The sequence below is a fragment of the Pempheris klunzingeri genome, chromosome 18 (assembly GCF_042242105.1).
Source record: "Pempheris klunzingeri isolate RE-2024b chromosome 18, fPemKlu1.hap1, whole genome shotgun sequence".
Classification (NCBI taxonomy): domain Eukaryota; kingdom Metazoa; phylum Chordata; class Actinopteri; order Acropomatiformes; family Pempheridae; genus Pempheris; species Pempheris klunzingeri.
Window position 1 is genome coordinate 19,673,023 of NC_092029.1, and position 22,274 is coordinate 19,695,296.

The 22,274-nt window shown below is 48.3% G+C and overlaps 1 protein-coding gene across 1 annotated transcript in view; it reads right to left on the reverse strand.

Annotated features, from left to right (window-relative positions):
• The window catches only part of mdn1 (midasin AAA ATPase 1), a 49,179-nt gene that overhangs the window by 10,002 nt on the left and 16,903 nt on the right, over positions 1-22,274 (reverse strand). The window contains exons 31-79 of the mRNA XM_070849912.1: positions 22,136-22,266; positions 21,719-21,857; positions 21,331-21,445; positions 20,695-20,955; positions 20,409-20,606; positions 19,428-19,636; positions 19,220-19,342; positions 18,907-19,104; positions 18,572-18,679; positions 18,245-18,433; positions 17,800-17,889; positions 17,432-17,695; positions 17,074-17,338; positions 16,792-16,951; positions 16,564-16,680; positions 16,261-16,469; positions 16,025-16,173; positions 15,564-15,763; positions 14,939-15,162; positions 14,649-14,762; positions 14,294-14,423; positions 13,858-13,964; positions 13,584-13,717; positions 13,076-13,242; positions 12,744-12,864; positions 12,323-12,536; positions 11,503-11,743; positions 11,287-11,410; positions 10,550-10,714; positions 10,256-10,470; positions 9,788-10,175; positions 9,519-9,631; positions 7,876-8,551; positions 7,578-7,739; positions 7,105-7,390; positions 6,718-6,956; positions 4,962-5,057; positions 4,737-4,831; positions 4,408-4,532; positions 4,028-4,180; positions 3,445-3,554; positions 3,261-3,334; positions 2,974-3,157; positions 2,651-2,795; positions 1,969-2,115; positions 1,745-1,871; positions 1,278-1,383; positions 1,007-1,122; positions 79-486 (exon numbers count right to left, since the gene is read on the reverse strand). Coding sequence (XP_070706013.1) covers positions 79-486; positions 1,007-1,122; positions 1,278-1,383; positions 1,745-1,871; positions 1,969-2,115; positions 2,651-2,795; positions 2,974-3,157; positions 3,261-3,334; positions 3,445-3,554; positions 4,028-4,180; positions 4,408-4,532; positions 4,737-4,831; positions 4,962-5,057; positions 6,718-6,956; positions 7,105-7,390; positions 7,578-7,739; positions 7,876-8,551; positions 9,519-9,631; positions 9,788-10,175; positions 10,256-10,470; positions 10,550-10,714; positions 11,287-11,410; positions 11,503-11,743; positions 12,323-12,536; positions 12,744-12,864; positions 13,076-13,242; positions 13,584-13,717; positions 13,858-13,964; positions 14,294-14,423; positions 14,649-14,762; positions 14,939-15,162; positions 15,564-15,763; positions 16,025-16,173; positions 16,261-16,469; positions 16,564-16,680; positions 16,792-16,951; positions 17,074-17,338; positions 17,432-17,695; positions 17,800-17,889; positions 18,245-18,433; positions 18,572-18,679; positions 18,907-19,104; positions 19,220-19,342; positions 19,428-19,636; positions 20,409-20,606; positions 20,695-20,955; positions 21,331-21,445; positions 21,719-21,857; positions 22,136-22,266 — 8,831 coding nt within the window. The remainder of the gene's footprint in view (positions 1-78; positions 487-1,006; positions 1,123-1,277; positions 1,384-1,744; positions 1,872-1,968; positions 2,116-2,650; positions 2,796-2,973; positions 3,158-3,260; positions 3,335-3,444; positions 3,555-4,027; positions 4,181-4,407; positions 4,533-4,736; positions 4,832-4,961; positions 5,058-6,717; positions 6,957-7,104; positions 7,391-7,577; positions 7,740-7,875; positions 8,552-9,518; positions 9,632-9,787; positions 10,176-10,255; positions 10,471-10,549; positions 10,715-11,286; positions 11,411-11,502; positions 11,744-12,322; positions 12,537-12,743; positions 12,865-13,075; positions 13,243-13,583; positions 13,718-13,857; positions 13,965-14,293; positions 14,424-14,648; positions 14,763-14,938; positions 15,163-15,563; positions 15,764-16,024; positions 16,174-16,260; positions 16,470-16,563; positions 16,681-16,791; positions 16,952-17,073; positions 17,339-17,431; positions 17,696-17,799; positions 17,890-18,244; positions 18,434-18,571; positions 18,680-18,906; positions 19,105-19,219; positions 19,343-19,427; positions 19,637-20,408; positions 20,607-20,694; positions 20,956-21,330; positions 21,446-21,718; positions 21,858-22,135; positions 22,267-22,274) is intronic.

Sequence of the window (22,274 nt, forward strand, 5' to 3'; positions counted from 1 at the left end):
AACCGGGTTGGGGCGGTTTCTGTCTTTTGTTGCTTGTACCTCAGGTTTCAAACAAACTCTTGAGTGATTGTGTTTTACCATGTGTGGAGTACTCTCCCAGAGGTCTGCTGTGCGACATTATCCAGCTCCACCTTCAGGCTCTGAGTCTGCTTTAACATTGCGCTCATATGCTGGTTTAGCCGGCTCCAGGCAGCGTCTCCCCTACGCATCAGGCAGCCGGGGGGTTGGCGCTGCGCTGCCAGCGGGGATGGGCACCTCAAGGTGTGCTGTCTGCAGCTGCCCATCTCCTCCTGCTGCTGGAGGTCCTCTGGGCAGCACTGGTGGAGCCAGGCCAGCTGCTGGAGGAGTGTGGCGCACTGGGCAGCCAGCTCCTGGCCTCGGGTCACCCAACCCTGGAGGGAGGCCTGGGGCGGGAGGGTGCAGCCTGGGTCCTCACTGTGGCTGTGCAGGTGGGCCTTGATGCTCTGGACGTTATTTGTTAGCCTCCTGTGGGGGGGTGGGGGGGTGATGAGACAAGAAGAGACAATTCAATGGGGGAATAATACACATGCATTTTCTGCATACAAAACTGATAACCCCCCCTTTTAGGACTTATATGTAACATTAAGATGAAGTGACTGAAATGAACCAAACATTTAGTTGAACTGAATTGTGTTTTCTGGTTCATCATCTTGATAAATTCACATCTTTTGTTGAAATGTGATTCCAGGTACAGGTCAGCTCTGCTCAATATTATTTCTTTGCCATTTCACTAGATGCCACATCAGAGGCATTTATATTACTTCTTACCAAATGTTAGGAATAGGAATCAGTCATTTCCTCTGAGGGTGAGGGGCACGTGTCCCTCTTTTCAAGTTGTACTCACTATAATGCCTTTGAATATTGATCACTGTCCTGTTCCGTTTGTGTCTACAGTTCATGTTTTCCTAAAACAAGATGCTGAAATCTCTTCAGAACCCAAAGCCAACCTACTAAACCTGCTGAAGTCGTGCGGCAGTAGACAGACCTGAGACGGATCCACTGCTCAGTGAGCTTCGCCAGTCGTCGCCTCTGTCTTAGAAGCAGCTTGAAAAGGTGAGAGGAGAAACCTCTACAGCGCTCTATGTTGCCCAGACCAAGCTGCTAAAGACAAATAATGACACACACACACACACACTTCAGACCTCTGGGCCAAAATAGACAAAACACTGAGGAATGGCAGACATCATCTCTTTCAGAGCACTGTGAGAGTAGTAAACAAGCTGTTACATTGTGGACCATCAGTATCCAAGTCTCACCTTGGCAGCGTGCTGCAGAGCAGTCTGCAGGGCTGTTCTCCTGGCCCAGGAACGGTAGAAGTACTTCTGACATCCGTCCCATGCTGTCAGCAACTCTGTGAACAAGCTGCAACATCAAGAGCGCAGAGAAAAAGGCTTTAAGAGAGCAGAGATGACACATTACTGAGCTGACACCTGTCGGGACTGACCTGGCATCTAACCTGGTTTCTCTGTAAATGTAACATGGCCTCTCACTTTGTGGTAATTATGGGATCATGATGACTGTTAAAACATGGCGACGAATCATGGGGCTCGTGAAGTAACTCTTAAGTTTGCTTACGTCAGTTTTTGTGTCTCTATAAACTGGGATGTGGAGTTATTTATTCTAATATAACTCACAGCAGGCAATTTTAAGCAAAATACACACTAACTGGTAGCAGTTAACCAAAAGAAATCACAGAAAACATCTATGAACAGGTTCTATTTACATGCTCTCAGCCTGCTCCTGGGTGCCGGCAGCAGGCAGAGCGGTGCTCATCTCCAGCGGCTGCATACAGAGGGTGTCCTCCGGGGCAGCCGTCCTGCTCCACGTCAGGCCTTTGCGGTACGACAGACCTTAATGGGGACGTGACACAGAGACAGAGGCATGAAGAGAGAGTTTGGAATTTAAACGACTGGGTGACAAACTGGCAAATCAGAGAGGGAGACCCACCTATTTCTGCGAGCATCTTGAACAGGTCCGACAGCGCTCTCTGCTTCTGCTGCAGGATGTGCTTGACCTCTGCCTTCTGCTTCTCTTTCTCTGCCGACGGGTTGACGACGAGGCTCTGCAGGTCGCGCAGGTTGCTGATGACCTCGCCTGAGAAGAAGAGGACGCAGCTTTGACACTGGTTTCTGATGTGATGTCGCTGGTTCCCGCGCAAAAATCCAATCCGACTACAGTTGTATTCAAAATTATTCAACTCCCACGCAGTGATTGATTGACTGATTGACAGAAATATGGGTAAGTCAAGAGAAGTGTCCAGAAAGTTAAGAGAGGAGATCATTGCCTTGTACAAACAAGGACAATTATTGATTAATGCCAGCGTGCAGAAAGGCCTAAATGTGAAATGTGTTCTTGATTATGCCAATTAATTGTCATGAAGGCAGCAGGATATGCAAAATTACGCAGCATGTGGTTGACAAACGGCATCAATAAGAACTGGGGGGGAAAATGTGGAGTTTAAATCCACATAGTTAATCATTTTAAATGATCTATAATATACCTTTAGTTGTTGTTTGCTAGTTGTCTATTGCAGTAAGCACAAAGTACAGAAAATCAAAAGTGTTTATCCTTTTGCCAGCATGAGCGTGCTCAGTAAATATCATGTCATCGGCCCATTGAAGTGGTTTACCAGTGAAACAGTCCAGGTCTTCAGCCAGCTCGGGCACTGGGTTTGTCCTCAGCAGCTGCACACACAGTTTCTTCATCTTCCTGGACAGAACAGGCAGACGTCCCTGTAGAGATGAAGCCTCAGCTGCTTCATCTGGGCCCTCATTCTGAAATACCAAATTCAATTTAGGTTATTTCATTTATCATCTATTATCATAAAACCCGCAACAATAACTGATTAAATAAGGATAAAAAAAAAATAAATAAAAAAAAACACTAAAAAGGAAAAGAGATCATTCTTTTGAGATAATGATAAAAACACCATGTGCTCTGTGAGACTTGAACCTGCAGATCTCTGCCCTTCCCAGGCAGGGTGCTCTTCAGTGCCCGGTTAACCCGATGGAGCGGCGTTTCCTCTGGGTTGGCGTCCACGCTGTCCAAGCTGGCACTGCTTCCCTGTTCCACCAGAGCGGGAACACTGGGACCATTCAGAGCCTCCTCAAACTTCTTGACAAACTTGAAGAGAGTCCTGGGAGAGAGGAAGAAAGGCAGAGCGGCGTTGGCGGCAGGGCAGCCATCTCTCATAGGAAAAAAAAAAAAGCCCACATGGCGTAGCACGTATCAAATCCTACCGATGCGTCTTCTCCACTGACTGTTTGATGGACCAGAAACTGACGTCGTTCCACTTGGAGATCTTAACAAAGTCCTGAAGGACGACACATGCACATCACAGTGGAGCTTATGAACTCTGACATGTAAAGACAAGCTTTAGGAGTACTGGTGTGCAATAACAAAAAAAAGGACACCAACACAAACCTTGAGCTCCTTCTCGATGGGCTGCCTGAGCTGACTTATTCTGGTCTGGACGCAGTCGGAGAACTGACTATAGTATTTGTGCAGGTTCCACAAAAGACTGGACAATGACTCTGTAGAATACAGAAAGAGCTGACACATCATCCTCTCTTCGTGGTGCGAGAGTTTGTCTACGTGACCAATTGTGATGTAATTAGTTGGCAAGTTGATGGCAAATACATTTTGGATAGTGCACGGCTCGAACTCCATTCACCCATTCTGTGCAGGGCCGCTTCTATGAGGCGTTTTTATTTTGAGCTGATAATAAAGTTATGTGCTTGGGACACTGTGATTACGCAGTGATATACTAGTAAAAGGGACCCGTCTATTGTAACATCTGAAATGTAAAATCAAAGCCAATCTTTGAAATGTTACCACTGTTCCTCACATTATAAGCTTTAATGTACATGTGTGTAACAGCTCTGTCTTGGAGACACTAAGCACTCATATTCATGTGAGATCAGTGTCCAAAGACGTTTCCTCACTGACCCCCACCGCTGCACCGAGCTAAACATTGCCTTTCATAAGAGCGGCTTAGGTGGCTGACCTTGTCCGGTCTGGTTGGGGACCAGCAGGAGGTGACAGTGGAAGCTTAGCAGCATGGCCAGGCGGGTGTGAAACTCTCCCAGGGTGGAGCCCTCCATGAAGGCCTGGACAGTGGAGGTCACCGAGGACAGGGAGAGGCGCTCCACCCCTTCCCCTGATAACGACAGTAACAGAAGAAGAGAATGTCTTAGCAGTCGCAGCATCTTGAGTGGTGCATTCGTGTTTTTCTGTGAAACACTTGTTTGACTTTTTAAACGAGACCTTTGTTTGCTATAGTTTGTATCTGGAAATATCACTTTGATTGTCATCTTAAACGTTTCTATTATTGGTTGGTATTCCGCTGATAACAACACTGCGACACAATAGCCGATGGGTATGCACCTGTGTTGGCATCCATCCTCTGCTCCTCCAGGTACCTCTCCACCAGCTGGTAGATGGAGAACCAGTGTTTGGATGATTTCTCACTGTGTCGCTTCGTTGCATTGTCCAGACTGCTCGACCAGCAACTACAAGAGCGACAGGACACATTTACATTCTAGGCACAGGAACAGGAAACAGCTTGTACATCACCTTATATCCTGGATAAGAAAAAAAAAAAAAAAAAACTGTTCCAGGACCAGTTCTAACTTTAATCTCTCTCATCTAGTGTCTAAAAGTATCGAAAAAGGAACATTAAAATACTGGCCGGAATCAAGTTCTCTGCGTCTTACTTGAGCTCCAGTTTGCGCCACTGGATAATGAGCTGGGTGACTGGTTCCAGCTCCTTCCGCAGAGACACCGAGCGGCTGGCGTTGTTCTCCCAGTCCTGATGAGAACAGCAGAGGCGGACATGAAAACCTTACACACAACTAAACGACACTGACTGGGAGACCTTTGTTCCTGTCACCCATTTATTTTCTAGTTGATCACATATACCAACGCTACAAGGAACTCACCTGTGCTTTGCTGAGCAGGATCTCCATACCATTGAGGAACTTTGCCAGTGGACTGGCCAGACTGAAAGCCATGATCCTCTCCATCACCACGGTCAGCTGGAAGACAGGATTGCATGTTATAACAAGCTGGATCAAGATTCAGCCCACTTCACTCACTTGGAACTGGAGAGCGGTTGTCACGCTATAGCTAAAATAAACAGGACTGTAAAATGATGAACTTGATGTGTGATACCATGGGGCATCAGTTTCGGGCCTCCGATGTCACCAGAGGATATCCAGAAACGGAAAACAATATCTGGGCCAAGACTCCCTCCTCCGTACACCGGTTAATGTTTAACTCATATACAGTGGGGCAAAAAAGTATTTAGTCAGCCACCAATTGTGCAAGTTCTCCCACTTAAAAAGATGAGAGAGGCCTGTCATTTTCATCATAGGTACACTTCAACTATGAGAGACAGAATGGGGGGAAAGAATCCAGGAAATCACATTGTAGGATTTTTAATGAATTAATTGGTAAATTCCTGGGTAAAATAAGTATTTGGTCACCAAGCAGCTTGGTGTGAAGAAATCAACTGTGGGAGCAATTATTAGAAAATGGAAGACATACAAGACCACTGATAATCTCCCTCCATCTGGGGCTCCACACAAGATCTCACCCCGTGGGGTCAAAATGATCACAAGAACGGTGAGCAAAAATCCCAGAACCACACGGGGGGACCTAGTGAATGACCTGTAGAGAGCTGGGACCAAAGTAACAAAGGCTACCATCAGTAACACACTACGCCGCCAGGGACTCAAATCCTGCAGTGCCAGACGTGTCCCCCTGCTTAAGCCAGTACATGTCCAGTCCCGTCTGAAGTTTGCTAGAGAGCATTTGGATGATCCAGAAGAGGATTGGGAGAATGTCACATGGTCAGATGAAACCAAAATAGAACTTTTTTGAAGATGAAACGTGGCTGGGTCTTTCAGCATGACAATGATCCCAAACACACCGCCCGGGCAATGAAGGAGTGGCTTCGTAAGAAGCATTTCAAGGTCCTGGAGTGGCCTAGCCAGATCCAGATCTCAAACCCATAGAAAATCTTTGGAGGGAGTTGAAAGTCCGTGTTGCCCAGCGACAGCCCCAAAACATCACTGCTCTAGAGGAGACCTGCATGGAGGAATGGGCCAAAATACCAGCAACAGTGTGTGAAAACCTTGTGAAGACTTAAAGAAAACGTTTGACCTCTGTCATTGCCAACAAAGGGTATATAACAAAGTATTGAGATGAACTTTTGTTATTGATCAAATACTTATTTTCCACCATAATTTGCAAATAAATTCATTAAAAATCCTACAATGTGATTTCCTGGATTCTTTCCCCCCATTTTGTCTCTCATAGTTGAAGTGTACCTATGATGAAAATGACAGGCCTCTCTCATCTTTTTAAGTGGGAGAACTTGCACAATTGGTGGCTGACTAAATACTTTTTTGCCCCACTGTAAATGCGGATACATTTGAAAGAAGCAGACAAAAAGCTAAATCGTCGTCCGATGATGGCAGATGAGTTCCGGCGTTGTATTTTGGCCTCTTTATCTCGCCGTACAGATGTTTACATGAATAGCTTTGTTCCTTGTTGACAGATTCTGCATTCTTGTGGATATCTGTTTGTAGATTATCACACCGATGAAAGCTTTATAGCAAAATAATCCCTGAATCCCTACATGCTCACTCGCTGTGGGCCTTGACGTAAAAAAAAAAAAAAAAAGTAACTAACCTGTACGAGGGCTGGGTGCTCCGGCCAGTCCTCCAGCCTCTGCTTCACCGCCGCACTCAGCTGCTCCAGGGCGGGGAGACAGAGACGGGCCTCGCTCATGTTGGGCTGCTGGTAGAAGTCGTAAGGTCCTTCAGCGGTGACAGCCAGACCGTCAGGACCCCCCGAGTCCTGCACTGTGTTCTGGAGGAGGGCAGAGAGCAGCAGTTCACTGCCTGTCAGCTGCTGGTCCAGTTCAGCGTCTGTGGGGGAAACACAGAGGTTACAATCCACCTTGGATTTGAAAGCAATAATCAATTTAGGGCAAAACATCGGCTGCATGTTGCTTCTGCCGCCAGAAAATGCTGAAAATTGTTCTGGCTGTGAGTGACGGCAAACGAGGACACTGACCAATCAGATGATAGAAGCGTGACATCATAGGGGAAGCGATCTGATAGGAGGAGACCAGGGCTTTAATGTGTTCTTTGCTGTGATTGGCTGGTATTGTGCTCTGGTACCACAGTGACTGGGCGGATCCCAGACAGAGGCGCTGATGGATCTGGACCACTGTGTTCATGGCAGCCGGGGACAGGGGGCTGCTCTCCCTGGACTCCTCCTGGGCATTCTCTTCTTCATTGCTAAGTCCTGAGTCTGCGGGACCCTCCAAAGTGGGCTGGGACGTGAGGTCTGCAAAGTCCTGATGAAGCATGAACACACACAGTGAGTTTTGATGTTGGTCATGTCACTCTGTCTTCGCTCTTTGATCGGAGACCGTCTTGCTTCACCAAGATGTGACCAGCGGCTGCTTACTGGAGAAGTCATGTTCATCATTAGGACAGACAAGACAGGTGGACTCATCTTATCTAACAGTTCAACATGGATACCTTGGTGAACTGAGGGAACTGGCGCCTGAAGTCCCTCTCCTCCTGCTCCTCCTCAGTCAGTCCTGAGCCGTGCAGCTGACTGCGGTTGCGGTACAGACTGGCCTCCAGCTGCTCTCGCTCTCTTCTCCGTCTCTCCTGCTCGTCCCACTCGTTCACCAGAGCCTGAGAAGCACCAAGTTAGAGACCAAGTTCAAGCAGCGGCAGCGTGCATTTCACTTGGAGAGGTTAACACAAATTGAATTTTTCGTTAAAAAAAAAAGAGTCAAATTTTTAACTCGGATTGAACTGAAGCTCTGACCTGACAGATGTGTCTGAAGAGGCTGCGCGTCTCACGGCTGAACTCTCCTGTGGACAAGGCGTGGCACTGCACATACAGCAGTGCGTTCAGGAGCAGCGTGGGGGACTGGGGGACCACATGCTCAGGGTCTTGCTGCTGGGGCAGAAGCTTCACTAAGCAGCACAGAATGTCCATACAAGTCCTGGAGCAGAGGAAGTCCGCCCGCGCCAGGTAGGACGGCATGCTGGGAGACAAGGAGGGAAACGCCAGCAAGCAGGAAACCAGCTTGGGCAGACTGGGCACGGGTGTCAGCGAGGCGGCCACCTGCGAGGCCACCAGCCTCATGCCGTGTCGGAGCTGGAGGATGCCTGTCCGAATCGGCCCGACCACGTCGGGGTACAGGGGGTAGTCCTCCAGCAGCCTCTGGCAGAAGCGCTGCTGGGAGTGCTGCCACACGGCCTCCTCCTTCAGCAGGCCCTGCACCGCCGACCTAGACTTGGAGGAGGAGGAGCCCTGCAGGGCCTTCAGCAGGTGGGACAGGAGGTCCTCCACTGCGGACGCCTGGCCGATGCTGCAGAGGTAGTGTTGCAGCTCCTGGAAGAGGCGACCATACTGGGGCTCATGAGGGCGACATGCCTGCTTCCTGGACAGCTCCGCTATCTGCTCCTTCACCTGCTGCATACGGATCCACAGGTACCTACAAGACAACAAGTCAGATACAACAAGTAGTCAGATACAAGTGGTAGAATAAGTTCGACACAACTATCTAGATGAAAATCTAGATTTCAGGAGGTGTTTGTCGATTTCAGGAGGTGTAAACCAGACATTCAGCCCATCACCATAAACGGGGACAGGGTGGAGATGGTGCCAGACTTCAGGTTCCTGGGCACCTACATCGGTGAAAACCTGACCTGGACTGCTAACTCTACAGCGATCCTCAAGAAGGCCCAACAGAGAGTCTACTTCTTGAGGATTCTCAGGAAGAACAACTTAAGAACTGAGCTCTTGGTGTCCTTCTACCGCTGCTCGGTGGAGTCGGTGCTGAGCCACAGCATCTCGCTGTGGTTCTCCAGCTGCACTGCGGCAGAGAGGAAGCAGCTCCAGAGGGTCATAAACACCGCCCACAGACTGACTGGCTGCCCTCTTCCATCTCTGGAGGACATCTACAGCACCCGCTGCCTCAGGAGAGCCCGCAGCACCATCAGGGACACTACCTCTTCCAACTCCTTCCCTCAGGCAGACGTTTCAGGGCAATAAAGTCTTGCACCAACAGACTAAAGAACAGCTTCTACCCCAGAGCTGTCATTGCCCTAAATAACAACAACACAACCTGAACAATACAAAACACCAAAATACAACCAACCAAAGAAATGTGAACCTATTTATATTTTTGTATATATTTTCTTACATATATTCTTTTTCTTTTGCACTATTCTGTATTTTGCACCTTCTGTTGTTTGCACTGTCCATGAGAGCTGCTGTTTCTCATTTAAATTTCGTTGTGCTTCTTGCACAATGACAATAAAGGAATTCTGATTCTGAAAATGTGAAAGAGCAAGAGAAAAATAAACTTACTGAGCGCCGATGCCAAAATACGGACACTCGTGTGATATCTGAACAAAAACGACCATATTTCAAAACGGCAAGTCGCAGCTGGCTCTGACCTGATTCGGGGATGCTGGAAGCCATCGGTGGTGCTGCTCTCCTCCAGTTCTGCTCCGGTCATCAGCTGAGACGACAGACTGCGTCCTTTCCACTCCTCCTGCAGCAGAGCCAGCTGCAAGAGACACGAAAATACAGTCTGCTCAAGGGATTTCTGGTTTTAACCACCTTCTAGTCCTTCACTTGTGTTTAGTGTCTTGGATTAAAATTCATAGTTATATTATCAAATGACAACATGTGATATAAAACCCCAAACCAGACAGTTGCTGACCTCCTGCTGAGCATAGTTGAGTTTGTAGGCCCTCTTCACTGCTGGGTCAAAGATGGTCTGTGGCGTCCATGTTTTTATCTGCAGCAGGCCCATGTTGACCCAGAACACTCCCGAGTGGGCCAGCGGGTTGGAGCCTTGAACTTTGCTTTGGACGTACTGCTGCAGGCAGGTGATGCAGGCCTCCACCAGGCCGTCTGGGAGCAAATTGGGAGGCAGGAAGTCTCTGAAGACGGTCTGGATCTCCTGAGAGGCTATCAGAGGGTCAGAGTCCTCCACCAGGCTCTCACAGCTCTCCATGTAGCCCTCCTGCAGGCTGGGGGGCAGCAGGTCAGCCATGCTCTGAAGCTGGCGACGCAGGACGGCACCCTGGAGCCGAAAGTCTGTCCCCCTGAGGAGTTAAGGGGGAGATTAGTAAACTCAAAAATGAGAGACGCTCGTGAAGCACGTCTTTGAATGTGTGTAATATACCTGAACTCAGCCAGAGCAGGGATGGCCATGTTGTCCCACAACACAGCAGACACATCCTGCAGCTGCTGAATCCTCTCCTTCCACTCCCCCAGGGTGACGTGGCAGGTTGAGAGAAGGGCTGCCTCTGACGGCTCCCGTCGACCTCCAGTCTCACTGCTGCTGAGCACACCCAGCATGCAGCGCGACCACACGGCTTTACTCAGCAAGGCCGGTCCCTGGAAACAACGCGGCCATGAATTAACCCAGCGGGAGATTACTCAGATAAGCAGAGCAGGAGATGTTGAAGACCGGTACCGTGTTGTCTGCTCCGTGGTGCGGCTTTGGAGCTGGTTGGGTCACAGGTCTTAGTGGGTCCCATTTGAGCCAGAGGTCAGGGTCTGAGGTCACACTGCTGGTCCACAGGGCAGACAGGGCCTCGGATAGCAGCTCACACCACACAAACTGCAGCTCTTCAGCCGGCTGGAGGGCAGAAGAATCACGAGGAGCGTGCTTTATGTTTGTAACTTTGAATTTACAAACATGTAGAGGTTTTTTTTTTTCTTCATCTGACAGCATCGCTGTTCAAATCGCCCTCCCCGTCTCTCCCTCTGTGATCTCTCAGCTCTGCAGTGTGCACTATGCCTCATGTACGGTATATTGGTTTCACTCACCCATGAAATAGCCTCTTTATTTAGCTGTTAATCTAGTTCCTTTTGTTTTCCCTTTAGTTTAAAATATTCTGTTTTGAATAATAATTTGTGTCTGATATGACATCACATATTATTTCATTCTTAAATGATGTCTCTCTCTTCAACCTACGGATGCGCCCATAGTGTTATAGTGTTCATTAGAAAAGTGTAACTGCTGGACACAGGAGGTCTTCTGCTTCACTGAAATGTCCATCCTCAGCCTCACAACGGAGACTTTGCGTTTCCAAACTCTGTACATACAACATCCTGTACAACTAAGGTCAAACATCCATCTGAAAAAACTTATTTTTGAGTGGAGGGGAACTTTTTTTTTTATAGTTACTGAAACCTTATTTTACTGACCCGGTCACTGCTGAGCAGGAACCACAGTGGTTGGAGCTGGCTGACATTCATCGGTGTGGACTGAAGGCAGTAGCGCAGATGTCTGGAGAGTTCCCGACGCAAGCTGTCCTCAGCCTCCTGGTCACTGTATGTCAGTAGAAAGAGGTCCAGTCATCAATTGTTTCAAGATCAGTCCTCAAATATTTCGGTTTTGTTGGGATGAAAATAGATTTTTACCTGGGAGAAAGAGCCAGGTGCAGCAGGTCAGTGCTGAGTCGCAGCTGGTTGAGCACAGCGAGTTCCTCCATCAGAGGCCAGAGCTGAGCCCTGCGGCTGAGCTGCTGCAGCTCCTCTCGAGCGAGGCGGACCCCGTCCTCTGGCTCCTCGGCGTCTGACAGGGAGCAGACCTTCAGGAGCCCTCTGGAGGTCATCTGCCGCTGCTGCAGCTCCACGCTGAACACCAACCTCTCCAACACTCCTGATGGGAAAACACAGTGAGACACTCACATTCTGGCCCTTTAACATCACACTCGCCTTGTTTCGCCTCCAGGAGAAAACTTCAAATGTTCAATGCCCCATAACTGTCCCCACTATGTTCATTACCTACAATATGAGCATGCTGCTCAGGACAGACACAACAGTTTTTTGTGTCAAAATTAAATTTGAGGTATGAACAATACTGGACTGGTCCAAACACGTCATATGAGTCATGCGTAGTTAGTCTGCCTTTCTCCGCACAGGGACAACATCTGTTTGACTTGGCAAAATCACTTCAATTAACTTAATCTGAGTAAATATGAGCGAGTATGATATTGAAATCAAGGAAAATAAAAAGACGAAGATGAAGTTTTGACCTGATGATCGTGCTGGACAACAGATCACCATTAGGGGTCCATCTATACCAAATCCGTGGCAAAATACACCAACCGTTGGGATATCTCGTACTGGACTCAAGAAACAAACAACAACTGACCAACATCACCATTCTCAGGCCCTCCAGACACCACAGCACATCAGGCACACATGGGTCAAATGGCTTTCCATATGGTGAGCTTACCAGACTTCTGTGGATCCAGCTGGTTGTTGGCCAGCAGAACGAGGCCCCAGGCTTCCAGCAGACTCTCCTTGATATCCAGCCCGAGCCCGGCACCCTGAAGTCGCACTAGCTCCTGCCTCCAAGGACCTTTGCCGCTGTCCATCCTTAGATCACTCACGTCCAGGGCTTTGCTCAAGAGCCTGAGCCGAGATGCGCACTCAGCCACCGACTCCAGCTAATGAAGAAGATGGATGCGGTTTGTGAAGCATTCAGATCTCTCAGATAAATTGCGAATGACAAAGGTTATGCTAGACGGGCTTTTAAATACTTTCGTCTCTCTGGTTGAGAAGACACAAAAGATCAGAAAAAAAACAAGTTAGGAGTAAATATCTGCAAATACTGTGTCAGACAATTAAGTAGAGCTGCTGAAGTGTCTCCAGACCTTGAACGGCAGCGGTTTCCCGAGGGTTTTCTGGATGCCTTTCAGAGCTGTGGCCACAGACACCGGAGTCGACAGAACAGTCTGGATCGCTGCTGAGACTGCCTGCAGCTCCTGGTGACCTCTGGAGCACAGAACAGTCACAAGAGTTAGGAAGCGGAAATATATTACTTTTAGATATTAATACATTTTCTCCTGTAACATTAGCAACATGTAAAAAAAAATATCGCATGCAAGATAAAAAAAAAGTCCTGGTGCAACCTTATAGGTATACAATCTCTGAAATGTTAGAGAAAATGCTGCATTATGTAGTGAGCAAAAAAAAAAGTCTTTACTCAAACGTGACTTCACTGTCTCCCAGCAGCAAGTGGGGGAGTCGGAGGATGAGATGCTTCTGCACCCACTGCCAGTGCAGAGACAGCACAGAGATGCCCTGAGAGTCCGTCGGTAGGGTGCTGCAGACATCCCAGAAACGGTCAAGCCACTGCAGAAGCTGTAAGATCTAAACGCACACGGGATAAGAAGTGAGGAGACCGTAGCACCATCGTATTTTACGAGAAGCGTTTTGACGCCTCCGACTGTCTGTTGTGATTTTGGAGCAACTTTGCCCAGATGGTGGGATCATATGTGAACGGCCCTCACTCCGTTTCATTTCGCTCCATCTGTAACACCGAATCTCTTCTATTTATTGTTAACCGCCTCGCTAAAAGATACAAGCGATGCTAGAGGTATACATTTCATTGGTGCTGGCAACAGAAGTAGTACTAGTAGTAGCACAAAGTTCTAGTAGTAGTAGTGGCAGTAATAGTAGAAGGAGTAGCAAGCAGCAGTAGAAGTTCTGACCTCAAACATGATGTGGTCTGAGATGTAGGGCTGTCCGTTCTGCACGGCCTGCAGGGCGAATGAGTCCCACAAGTCAAAGAAGGTCCGCAGGTGCATCAGCACTGGGTGCGGCAGGTGGCCGATGTCCACAGTCCCTGTGAGGGGAGGAAAACATCTGCTTTTACAAAAAGGTGCGTGTCAGGTTTTGAGGAGTGTGCTACTGCTGCAGTTCTGCTTCCATCAGTTCACAGCCAGCCGAGGCGTGCCGTGCCGTGCCGTGCTGTGCCGTGCATACCTTTGCTGAAGGCTGTGGCTATTCTCAGGGCAGAGTTTGGGGCAGACAGGTTGATAGCACAGGTGCAGATGACAGACCTTTCCTCTCTGTCCATCATCAGAACGATCCTAACAAACACACACACATTATTTGTGCTCGTCTTTCATTTTACAATTCATGCATCAGGCTTCCAACAACTTTCCCAAAGTCAAATTCAAGCACTTTGCAAAGATTTTACTTACTTTTCATTTGATGGGGACGATGCAATGGAACATTGTTCCAATACAGAGCATGGTACATTAATTGCATTTACTTGAATCAATTAGGCTCTCTCTAACTTATTTAGGTTAGAACTATTCAGTCAGCTAGCTATTCATAATATTAATGCAATTAAAATTGCATTACAGTTTCAAGGACTTGATTTAAAGTCCAAGCATTTTTCAGACCTTGAACCTACCTGTTGGCAACTGTGTTCAGTGCCTCCAGAAACTCCATGTATCTTTCCTCGTCCTCAAAGTTGCACTTGTTGGCTAAAATGTCCAAGTATTGCTTGTTCCACCGCATGTCCACCAGTATCCTGTATTCATCTGGCAAATACATGAGACACTGGTTAATAACTCCTTACAGCAACACAAGCCAAATGTCTGATGGAGAGACGGAATGTCTGCACTGAAATCTGCCTCACCCTGATGTCTGTATTAACTTCACTTTAATCTTACATTTTACATGCATATGAAACATTTCAACATCTCTGTGAGGGCTAGCATATGCAGTAATTACCAAAAGAAGAAGAAAACAACCAAATAATGTACCTATGCTGTGAGGCTGAAGCAACTCTGCCAATGACTTGCCCTTGGCTGCCAGTTTGCTACCAAACACAGCCTTCAAAGCCCGGTTTCCTGCCTCCACCTGGACCAGAGCTGGATCTGGAACAGTCAAGTGACACATTGTTTTAGAATCCACACACACACAAACTTTTAATTTACATTTACATTTTTAATGAAGAGTTTTTACATTATAAAAGAACTATAAAGAATATGAAGGCACTGTGCTTCTAACATGTTGGGCTGCTGTGTGTGTTTGTCTGTGCAGAGTTTCCAACCTGGGACATATTTGTAGCTCTTCCCCAGGTGTGAGAGCCAGCTGCTGCGGAGGATCCAGTCTCCATGAGAGGCCCTCTCTGTGAGGAGTCTTACTGCAGTGGGAATCAGTCTCAGGGCGTCTCCTTCCGCCAGATCCACCACTCCTCCAGAGAACAGCAGGCCCTCGTGGACACCGCTGCTCTGTAACGCCCTCTGCAGGTCACTTAGACTCAGGGGACGATTCCTGCGCACAACATAACTGATTTAGACGTCAGCTGTCACTTCCACCTTTATCTTTTGTATCTCTTTACTCCAGAGTACATCTGTTTTTAGTAGTTACATTTAAATTAACTCTTTCAGTGCTTACAGTTTGACACAGCAAACCCTTTCAGGTCTCTCTTCAGTGACATCTTTCAGTTTATGCACTTGAACTGACACTTGTACATCAACTAATATTTTCAGCTGCACTTTTGAACTCATTTTAGGGTGAGAACTTAGACTCGCATCTGTTTCAATTGCCACTTTAGGTGCCTTGAGTATTTCAACTTCAGGTACAACTTTATTTTCTCTAAAATCTCTTTCTACATCGGGTACATCCTTGCATGATGTGTTTACATAGGTAGAGATGCGTTGCACTTTTCTTACCGCTTGCCCTGAAGGCTGAGGGTGTTCAGGCAAAATGAGAGGACCTGTCCATCTCGGAGGACGGTGGAGAAGCAGGAATCCTCCGTGGAGAGGAGGGCGGAGGGAAAACCGTCAGGCCAAACTCCAGCACACAGCAGCCCACTGCCCCAGTCCTCTGTGTCCAGGATGGCCAAGTGCTGCTCAATCACCTGCTGGGCTTGCTGGAGGGACAACGCAAGTAATGTTTATTCATCGTTCCACAGAACAGAGACCCAAAACCTCAGCGGCTTATTTGCTGTATATAGTTTGGAGCGTACTGGAGCTGACTAGTCTCGTGCTGTTGGGTCAGTAGTGGTGTACGTCTTGGAGTTCAGGCATTTGGAGCTTGCAGTGGCGGTTGAATAATTTTAAGTGGAACTGTATATCACCCCCCCAAGTTGCATGCGCTGTCCGTTATGTAGAATGATAGATAACTCAGTTACCTTCTGGCTGGCAGTGGTGCGTTGGCAGAGTGAGTAGGCCTCTCCACAAGCATGCTGAAGGGCACTGGGCAAATCCACACCTCTCTGCAGCTGGCAGGAGAGCAGGCTGGCAGCGTGGAGGAGGGAAGCCACCGAAGAGGCAGGGGAATCTGACAGACACAAGCCGAAAGGCTGCTTAATTAACTCCGCACGCTGACTGACTGCATATGGATGCGTCGCCGTTATTCAGCGCTTACCCCAGATGGCACATTTGATGCCTTTATGTATTTCGATCAGCAGATCGCACACACAGTCCCCGGTCACCCCTGCGGTGTGAAGCAGCGTCTTCAGGTCCACTTTGTCCCAGCAGACCCCCTCATGTTCCCCTGGGATGTAAATCTCTACTCCTCTGTTCCTCATGGCTCTGGAGAGCTCCCCATGCACGGGGTCCATGGTCAGGAACAACCTGCACAGCCACACACACATCACCTGAGTTTGGATTTCTTTCGTGGCTTAAAAAAAAAAAAAAAAAGGCAACAGGCTCTGATTTCACGCAGTACCTGAAGTTGGGATGGGGGGTGATTTTGGGGGTCTTCCCGTCTATGACGCCTCGTTCGTTGATTGTGAGACATCCACCGGGTTCCAGCAGAGCATTCAGGCGATCCAGGACAGAGGCACTGGGCAGGTAACACACCATCAGTGCAACATGCTTGCATGTGAGAACCGATGCTTTTACAAATAGGTTGATAAGCACTCAAACACATACGGAACACTGCAGTTTTCCTCACCTGCAGAAGTTGACGTTGTCCATGAGCAGCCAGTCGCCGGCCTGCAGCGACTGGACCAGCATGCCGTCCAACCACTCGAAGCCTCCATTCGTCCAGCCGTCCTCCAGCTGAGCCATGCGCTCCTTCAGCAGCGTAAAGTCCATCTGCAGCTTGGACATGTCTGGACAATAAACACAAGTAAGTTACATCACTGGGAACGAATTCTTCAACTTACAAGATAAATAGACTTTTCTTTAGGTCCTTAACATCTGACAGTATCTAGTTATCAGACTCGTCCATTACCGGTGAACACTTTGAGCTTGGTGTTGAGTTTCTGCAGGAGGAGGATGATGACCTCAAGCTTGTTGAGGGCCTCTGAGTTGACTGTTCCCCCAGTTCTCTGCAGCCCTTCTTCCTTCAGCCAGTGGCAGAACAGACCCCAAGTCTGCAGCAGGAACTCGGTGTCCTGGATGCCGACGTCCAGCGACATCAAGCCGCGCCTTATCACCATGGCGACTATGTAGTCCACGCTCTCCAGCACTTGCTGCCACGGTCGCATAATATCCACCTGGAATGATGATGAAAAGTGTACGTGATGCGGTCTGGTGTCTTCAGACGGTACCAAAACAGCTTTTGGCAAACTAGAAACCTGAGTTCTTACCTGTTCGAAGCCTCCCAGCAGCTCTGTGGTATCCATGGCGCTGTTCATGGCCATGACCCTGAGGCGGTGACCTGTCAGAAGAGCCAGCAGTCTCACCAGGCTGGTCTTTCCGCTTGCCGTGGGGCCGACTAGTATGCTCATCCAGCCCATCTCCACACACTTCATCAGGGACTCCAGGGGCCTCAGCACTTGGTGTGTGATGGACAATGGGGGGTCCAGGGCCACAGGGGCTCCGCCGCTGCGTTGCAGGACGGAGAAGCCCACCTGCAGGGGCGATCCGTGGGAGAGGAAATCCTTAACTCTGTCTGTACCAACCTCACTCACTTCCTACTGAGAAAACAGGATGAGGTGTTGATGCTTTGACAAACCTGCACGTTGAGTGGAGTGATGTAGAACTGTCTGGAGCCGCTGTAAGGCTCAAAGTCCTCGCCGAACACTTTCCGGAACACTGACAGAACCTATGTGGTGCAGGAGGACGGGTACAGACGGATCGTGTGTATTATTCAAGATTAACAAGAGACATAAAGAGAATTGAAGGTGGCCTCTGAATGAGAATGTAATGCTCAAAATGTGCACAAATACATTCATGTTCATGAAGAAAACAAAAAAGCCCACTAATGAGAGCATAGTGTAGCTGCTATTTCATTTTTATCATCAATTTATATTTTGTTACTTCTTGTGCACTAAATCTGAACTGTGTGTGAGCGGGTGAATATGAATGTAGCGTTAAAGCGATTTGAGATACAAGTACAGTCTATTTACCATTTATCATGTGCTAATAACAGTGCAAGCAAAGTTGATGAAAAAGTGTACCTGAGCCTTGTCAGACTCCGTTCTCTTTCTGTCCGCATACACCAAGGCTACGTGCTGGCCCGGGTTGAAAAACCCCGGGGATTGGTCAGCCTGCATCAGCTGACACCAGCGGAACATGTCGCGCAGGTTGAACTCCCAGGGGCTGCCTTTCTGACCCCATCGCCGCTCCACGCACACCTCCTGGACGAGCTGTCGAAGGCATGAAACCTATTAGGTACCCCTTTAACAACCCAACAGCTTTAAACATGCGAAACACCGCCTGGTGCTAGAATCGCATCATCGGCTGCACGGCAGAGTCGGTCTGTACACCAGGACAGAGAAGCCTACCTTGTTACTGAACTCCACCATTTTGGCAATGATTTCTTTATCAATGCTGGAGAAAATGGAGTCTCCTATGAACTCCATGTCTTTGCTTGTGAGCTGGTCCACAAAAACCTGAGAACACACAGGGGGGAAATCAGACTTCATGAACGGGGATGCAAAAGAAAGTGATGAGAGCTTTTCTCCTTTGGGCTCCTTTCAGAAAGTCAGTAGCAATGGCACATTATGAAAAACCAACAACAATGATGGGCCTATAGCAAAGAAGCAATAAATAAAGAGCACACATGTAAACTTTGGACATTGCAAAGTATGTAAGGCTTTGCACAATCATCTCGACTTGCCTGTGTGAATCTGTTGAGGAAGGATTTGGGCAGTCCCTTACGCCCACCGCCTTGAGTGAAGGGGTTCTGGCAGCCAAAGATCTTGGTCTTCTCGTGCTGAACATGGAAGCTCATGCCCAGTTCAGGAATGTAGATCTCTGCTCGGTGATCGAAGCAGGCGTTCAGACCCTCCAACACTGACTGAGAGGCCAGGTTCAGCTGAGGGACAGTTTAACATTGCAAATTATAGCAGCATCATCAGATTACAATTTGTGTTGATGAACACGCTCTAAGCCATAGAAACCTGTGTAAAAAACTGAACACTGGTCCTTACCTCATCCAGGACAACCCAGTGGCCTGCCTTCAAAGCAGCCAAAAGAGGGCCATCACGCCAAGCAAACTCTCCCCCCTTCCCTCCCTCCACAGGGAGATCCGTCCCAAACAAATCAGTGACGTCCTGCCAGAGTGCACATCATCAGCATCAGAGCCAGTTCATTCAGGAGCACCATGCAGAGTCCCCGAGCGTTCTTACGAAGGCTTACCGTTTGCTCCGACAGGTTGATCCTGACCAGGTGGTTTCCGGAGGCTTTTGCCAGCGCTGCCACCAGGCTGGTCTTTCCCACACCGGGTGAGCCCTCCAGCAGCACGGGCCTCTGCAGCTTCAGCGCCCGCAGAAGCCTCTGGGCGTTCACTGAAGTGGTGCCCGCTGCCATGGTGTAGTCCGACAGGCTACGGCTCTCAGTCTGAGGCCCTGAGTGAACATGGCAGTTTAATACAGTTTTACTGTTCGTCATCACCGGGGTGGGATATGGCACTGGAAACCTTGTGCTCTGTGGTATTACTCAATAGAAAGACATCAGACTGATACCCATGTTCTCATTCAACTCTTGGCAAGAAAGTGAATGATACTATTTCGTTATTGAACTACACCTGCGTGCAGATACAGCGGATAACAAGCATCCAACCCAACCAAGGACCAGAGATGTACTAATTTGGGTTGACAGTGAAGAGTACAGCTAAAGAGGACTTAAACGGATGGTTTAACAGACGTTTGTGGGGAAGGCGTAAGTGTACAACAAACCTGTTCTCTGAAAGGGCACCAGATGACAGCATGAGAACGTAGAAAGCAGAGTGATGTTTTATACTTAAGGAGAGGTTCACGTTTTTCTGTTTTAAAACCGTAGTCAATGTGCACCAAAACAGGTTCTGCACCCTGTAATCGTTTCCTCTGTTCATAATGGCCATCAAATGATACCCTTCAAAGAGGTTTTCAACGTAAATGATGTGGACATGGGACTAGTTTTAAGGCAGACTTTAGAAATGTGAGCCTATCCTTTAAATTAAAAAGAAAAGTGAAGTGCCATAAGCTTTTTTGTCATCGCTATGACAACACTTGATGGCATACTGGATCTGCATTTGAGCGACGAGTTGGTGAGCCGGTACAAAAAGACTGATATATAGTATTTGAATGTGTAATGGACGCTTAACAGATGTTATAGGACATGAACACAGCAAGTCCATACCCAGGGCAATGTAGAAGGGGTCAATGCCGAAGAAATCTTCGCCCCACTGGGGTTCACGTGGCATGTTGCTGTCGTAGACTCTTAAGGCGTCCAGCATCTCCTGATCCAGCTTGGTCATCTTGTTCAGCCGCTGCTGCAGGAAGCCCAGGGACAGCCGGCGTGCCAGCAGGGCACTGTCTGCACAGGACGCTGTGGTTCCTGCGAGAAAAGGGAGTCTCGGATCACGTTTGAAAAAAACTAGTTAGTTTTTAGTTCTGTGGAACTAAAAAATAAGCCAGCAGCTCACCGGAGCCGATGCCGTCTATGTAGACGAGGCATGCAGCGTGGATGAAGGCGGTAACAGTGTCCAGTCTGAGGTCCCACTCCGCTTCTTCCTCGTCCTCCAGGGCTCCCATGGTCATGAAGCCGTCCTCGTCCCGCTCACACACGGCGTTCAGGAAGTTGACCCATGACAGGATGTCTCTGACACTCAGGATGCAGCGCCGGCCAAAATCCTGTTGGGTCAGCCACTCGATGAAGTCCAGCATCAGCTCTGCAATGTCACCACCTGTGTTTGAGACCGCAGAACCCACATCAGTAACACTTTCAACACTGGGTTTTCTGTATATGTTACAAGATTTGAGAGAAAAAGTTTTAATTACTGATCAGTCATGCATTGTTTGTTAATTATCCATCAGTTATTTTTACCAGAAATAATTCAGACTATAAAATATCAACAATGACTATGATGTAATTATGTATGTTACCACGGGTCAACGTGTCAAATCCTAGCTTTGAGCTCTTGAATAGTTGTGATCAAGACATGTAACTGGATGACATTAACCCCGACTCAGCATTGGTCTTTTGCTGCTTAATCTGTGTGAGGCCTCCCTCTTTGTTGCCATTTCTGAGCCAGATGGTAACAGTTTCCAAGCTGCTTTACCGTCAAGTGAGAGGCCTGAGCGCAGGTTGTGTTGGATGATCTGAACCAGATCGCTGCGGCTGTTGCTCTGAGGACACCAGATCTCTGTGAAACGGTTCCTGAGGGCGGGAGACAGCTGTCCAGACAAGCAGACAAGCAGAAAAGTCAGACTCTGCATTCATAGAGTGCTGCTTGGTTACTCTTAAAGACATGCATATCATTTAAGCAGCATGTTATATCAAATTGAGTACAGTCAGTTACAGGCAAGTACAACACTGTATCAGCAGAAAGCCAACAGGTAGGAATCCAGTGTCTTATGACTATTGTATCAGCACTTAAAACTGTTCCGCTGCTGCTACAATCATCTTAAACTCCACTGACAACACAGTGGAATCTTTTTTTAATCTACCTCTTTCTTGCCAAAGTCTCCTCCGGGGTTCATGGTGGCCAACAGACGGAAACCTGCAGCGGCTCTGATCAGCTCCACGTCGTCATTGTCCCCGCTGCCCTTCTCTGCCAGCAGGAGCGCCCTCTCCGTCTCTAGGACACTGACAACGGACACAAAGCACTGTCAGTTGCTCGTCTCAGTCCGTTGTTCACCTGCATGTGCCTCTCCGCGGTGGATTTTGTGGCTCAAAATGCAAACTGTGCCATATGTAAATCTCAGACCAAGAGAAGCAGAATGACACTTTGTAGCATTGTACTCTCACAAGTGATGTGAAAGTGCACTCTGTCGCATAAGAATTTCACTAACTGTCATCAAGAGGTACACTAGTCAGAAGCGTTTCATGGCGTGAACTGTGCACGTGTGTGTGTTCGTGTCTACCTGTTGAGCCTCTCCAGCACAGAGTCGTCTGCCAGGGAGATCTCATCCATGAGAAACACCCCTCCCTCCTTCATGGCCAGCACCAAGGGGCCGTCATGCCACTGGAACAGCCTGCTGTCCTCACCATCAGTCTACACAC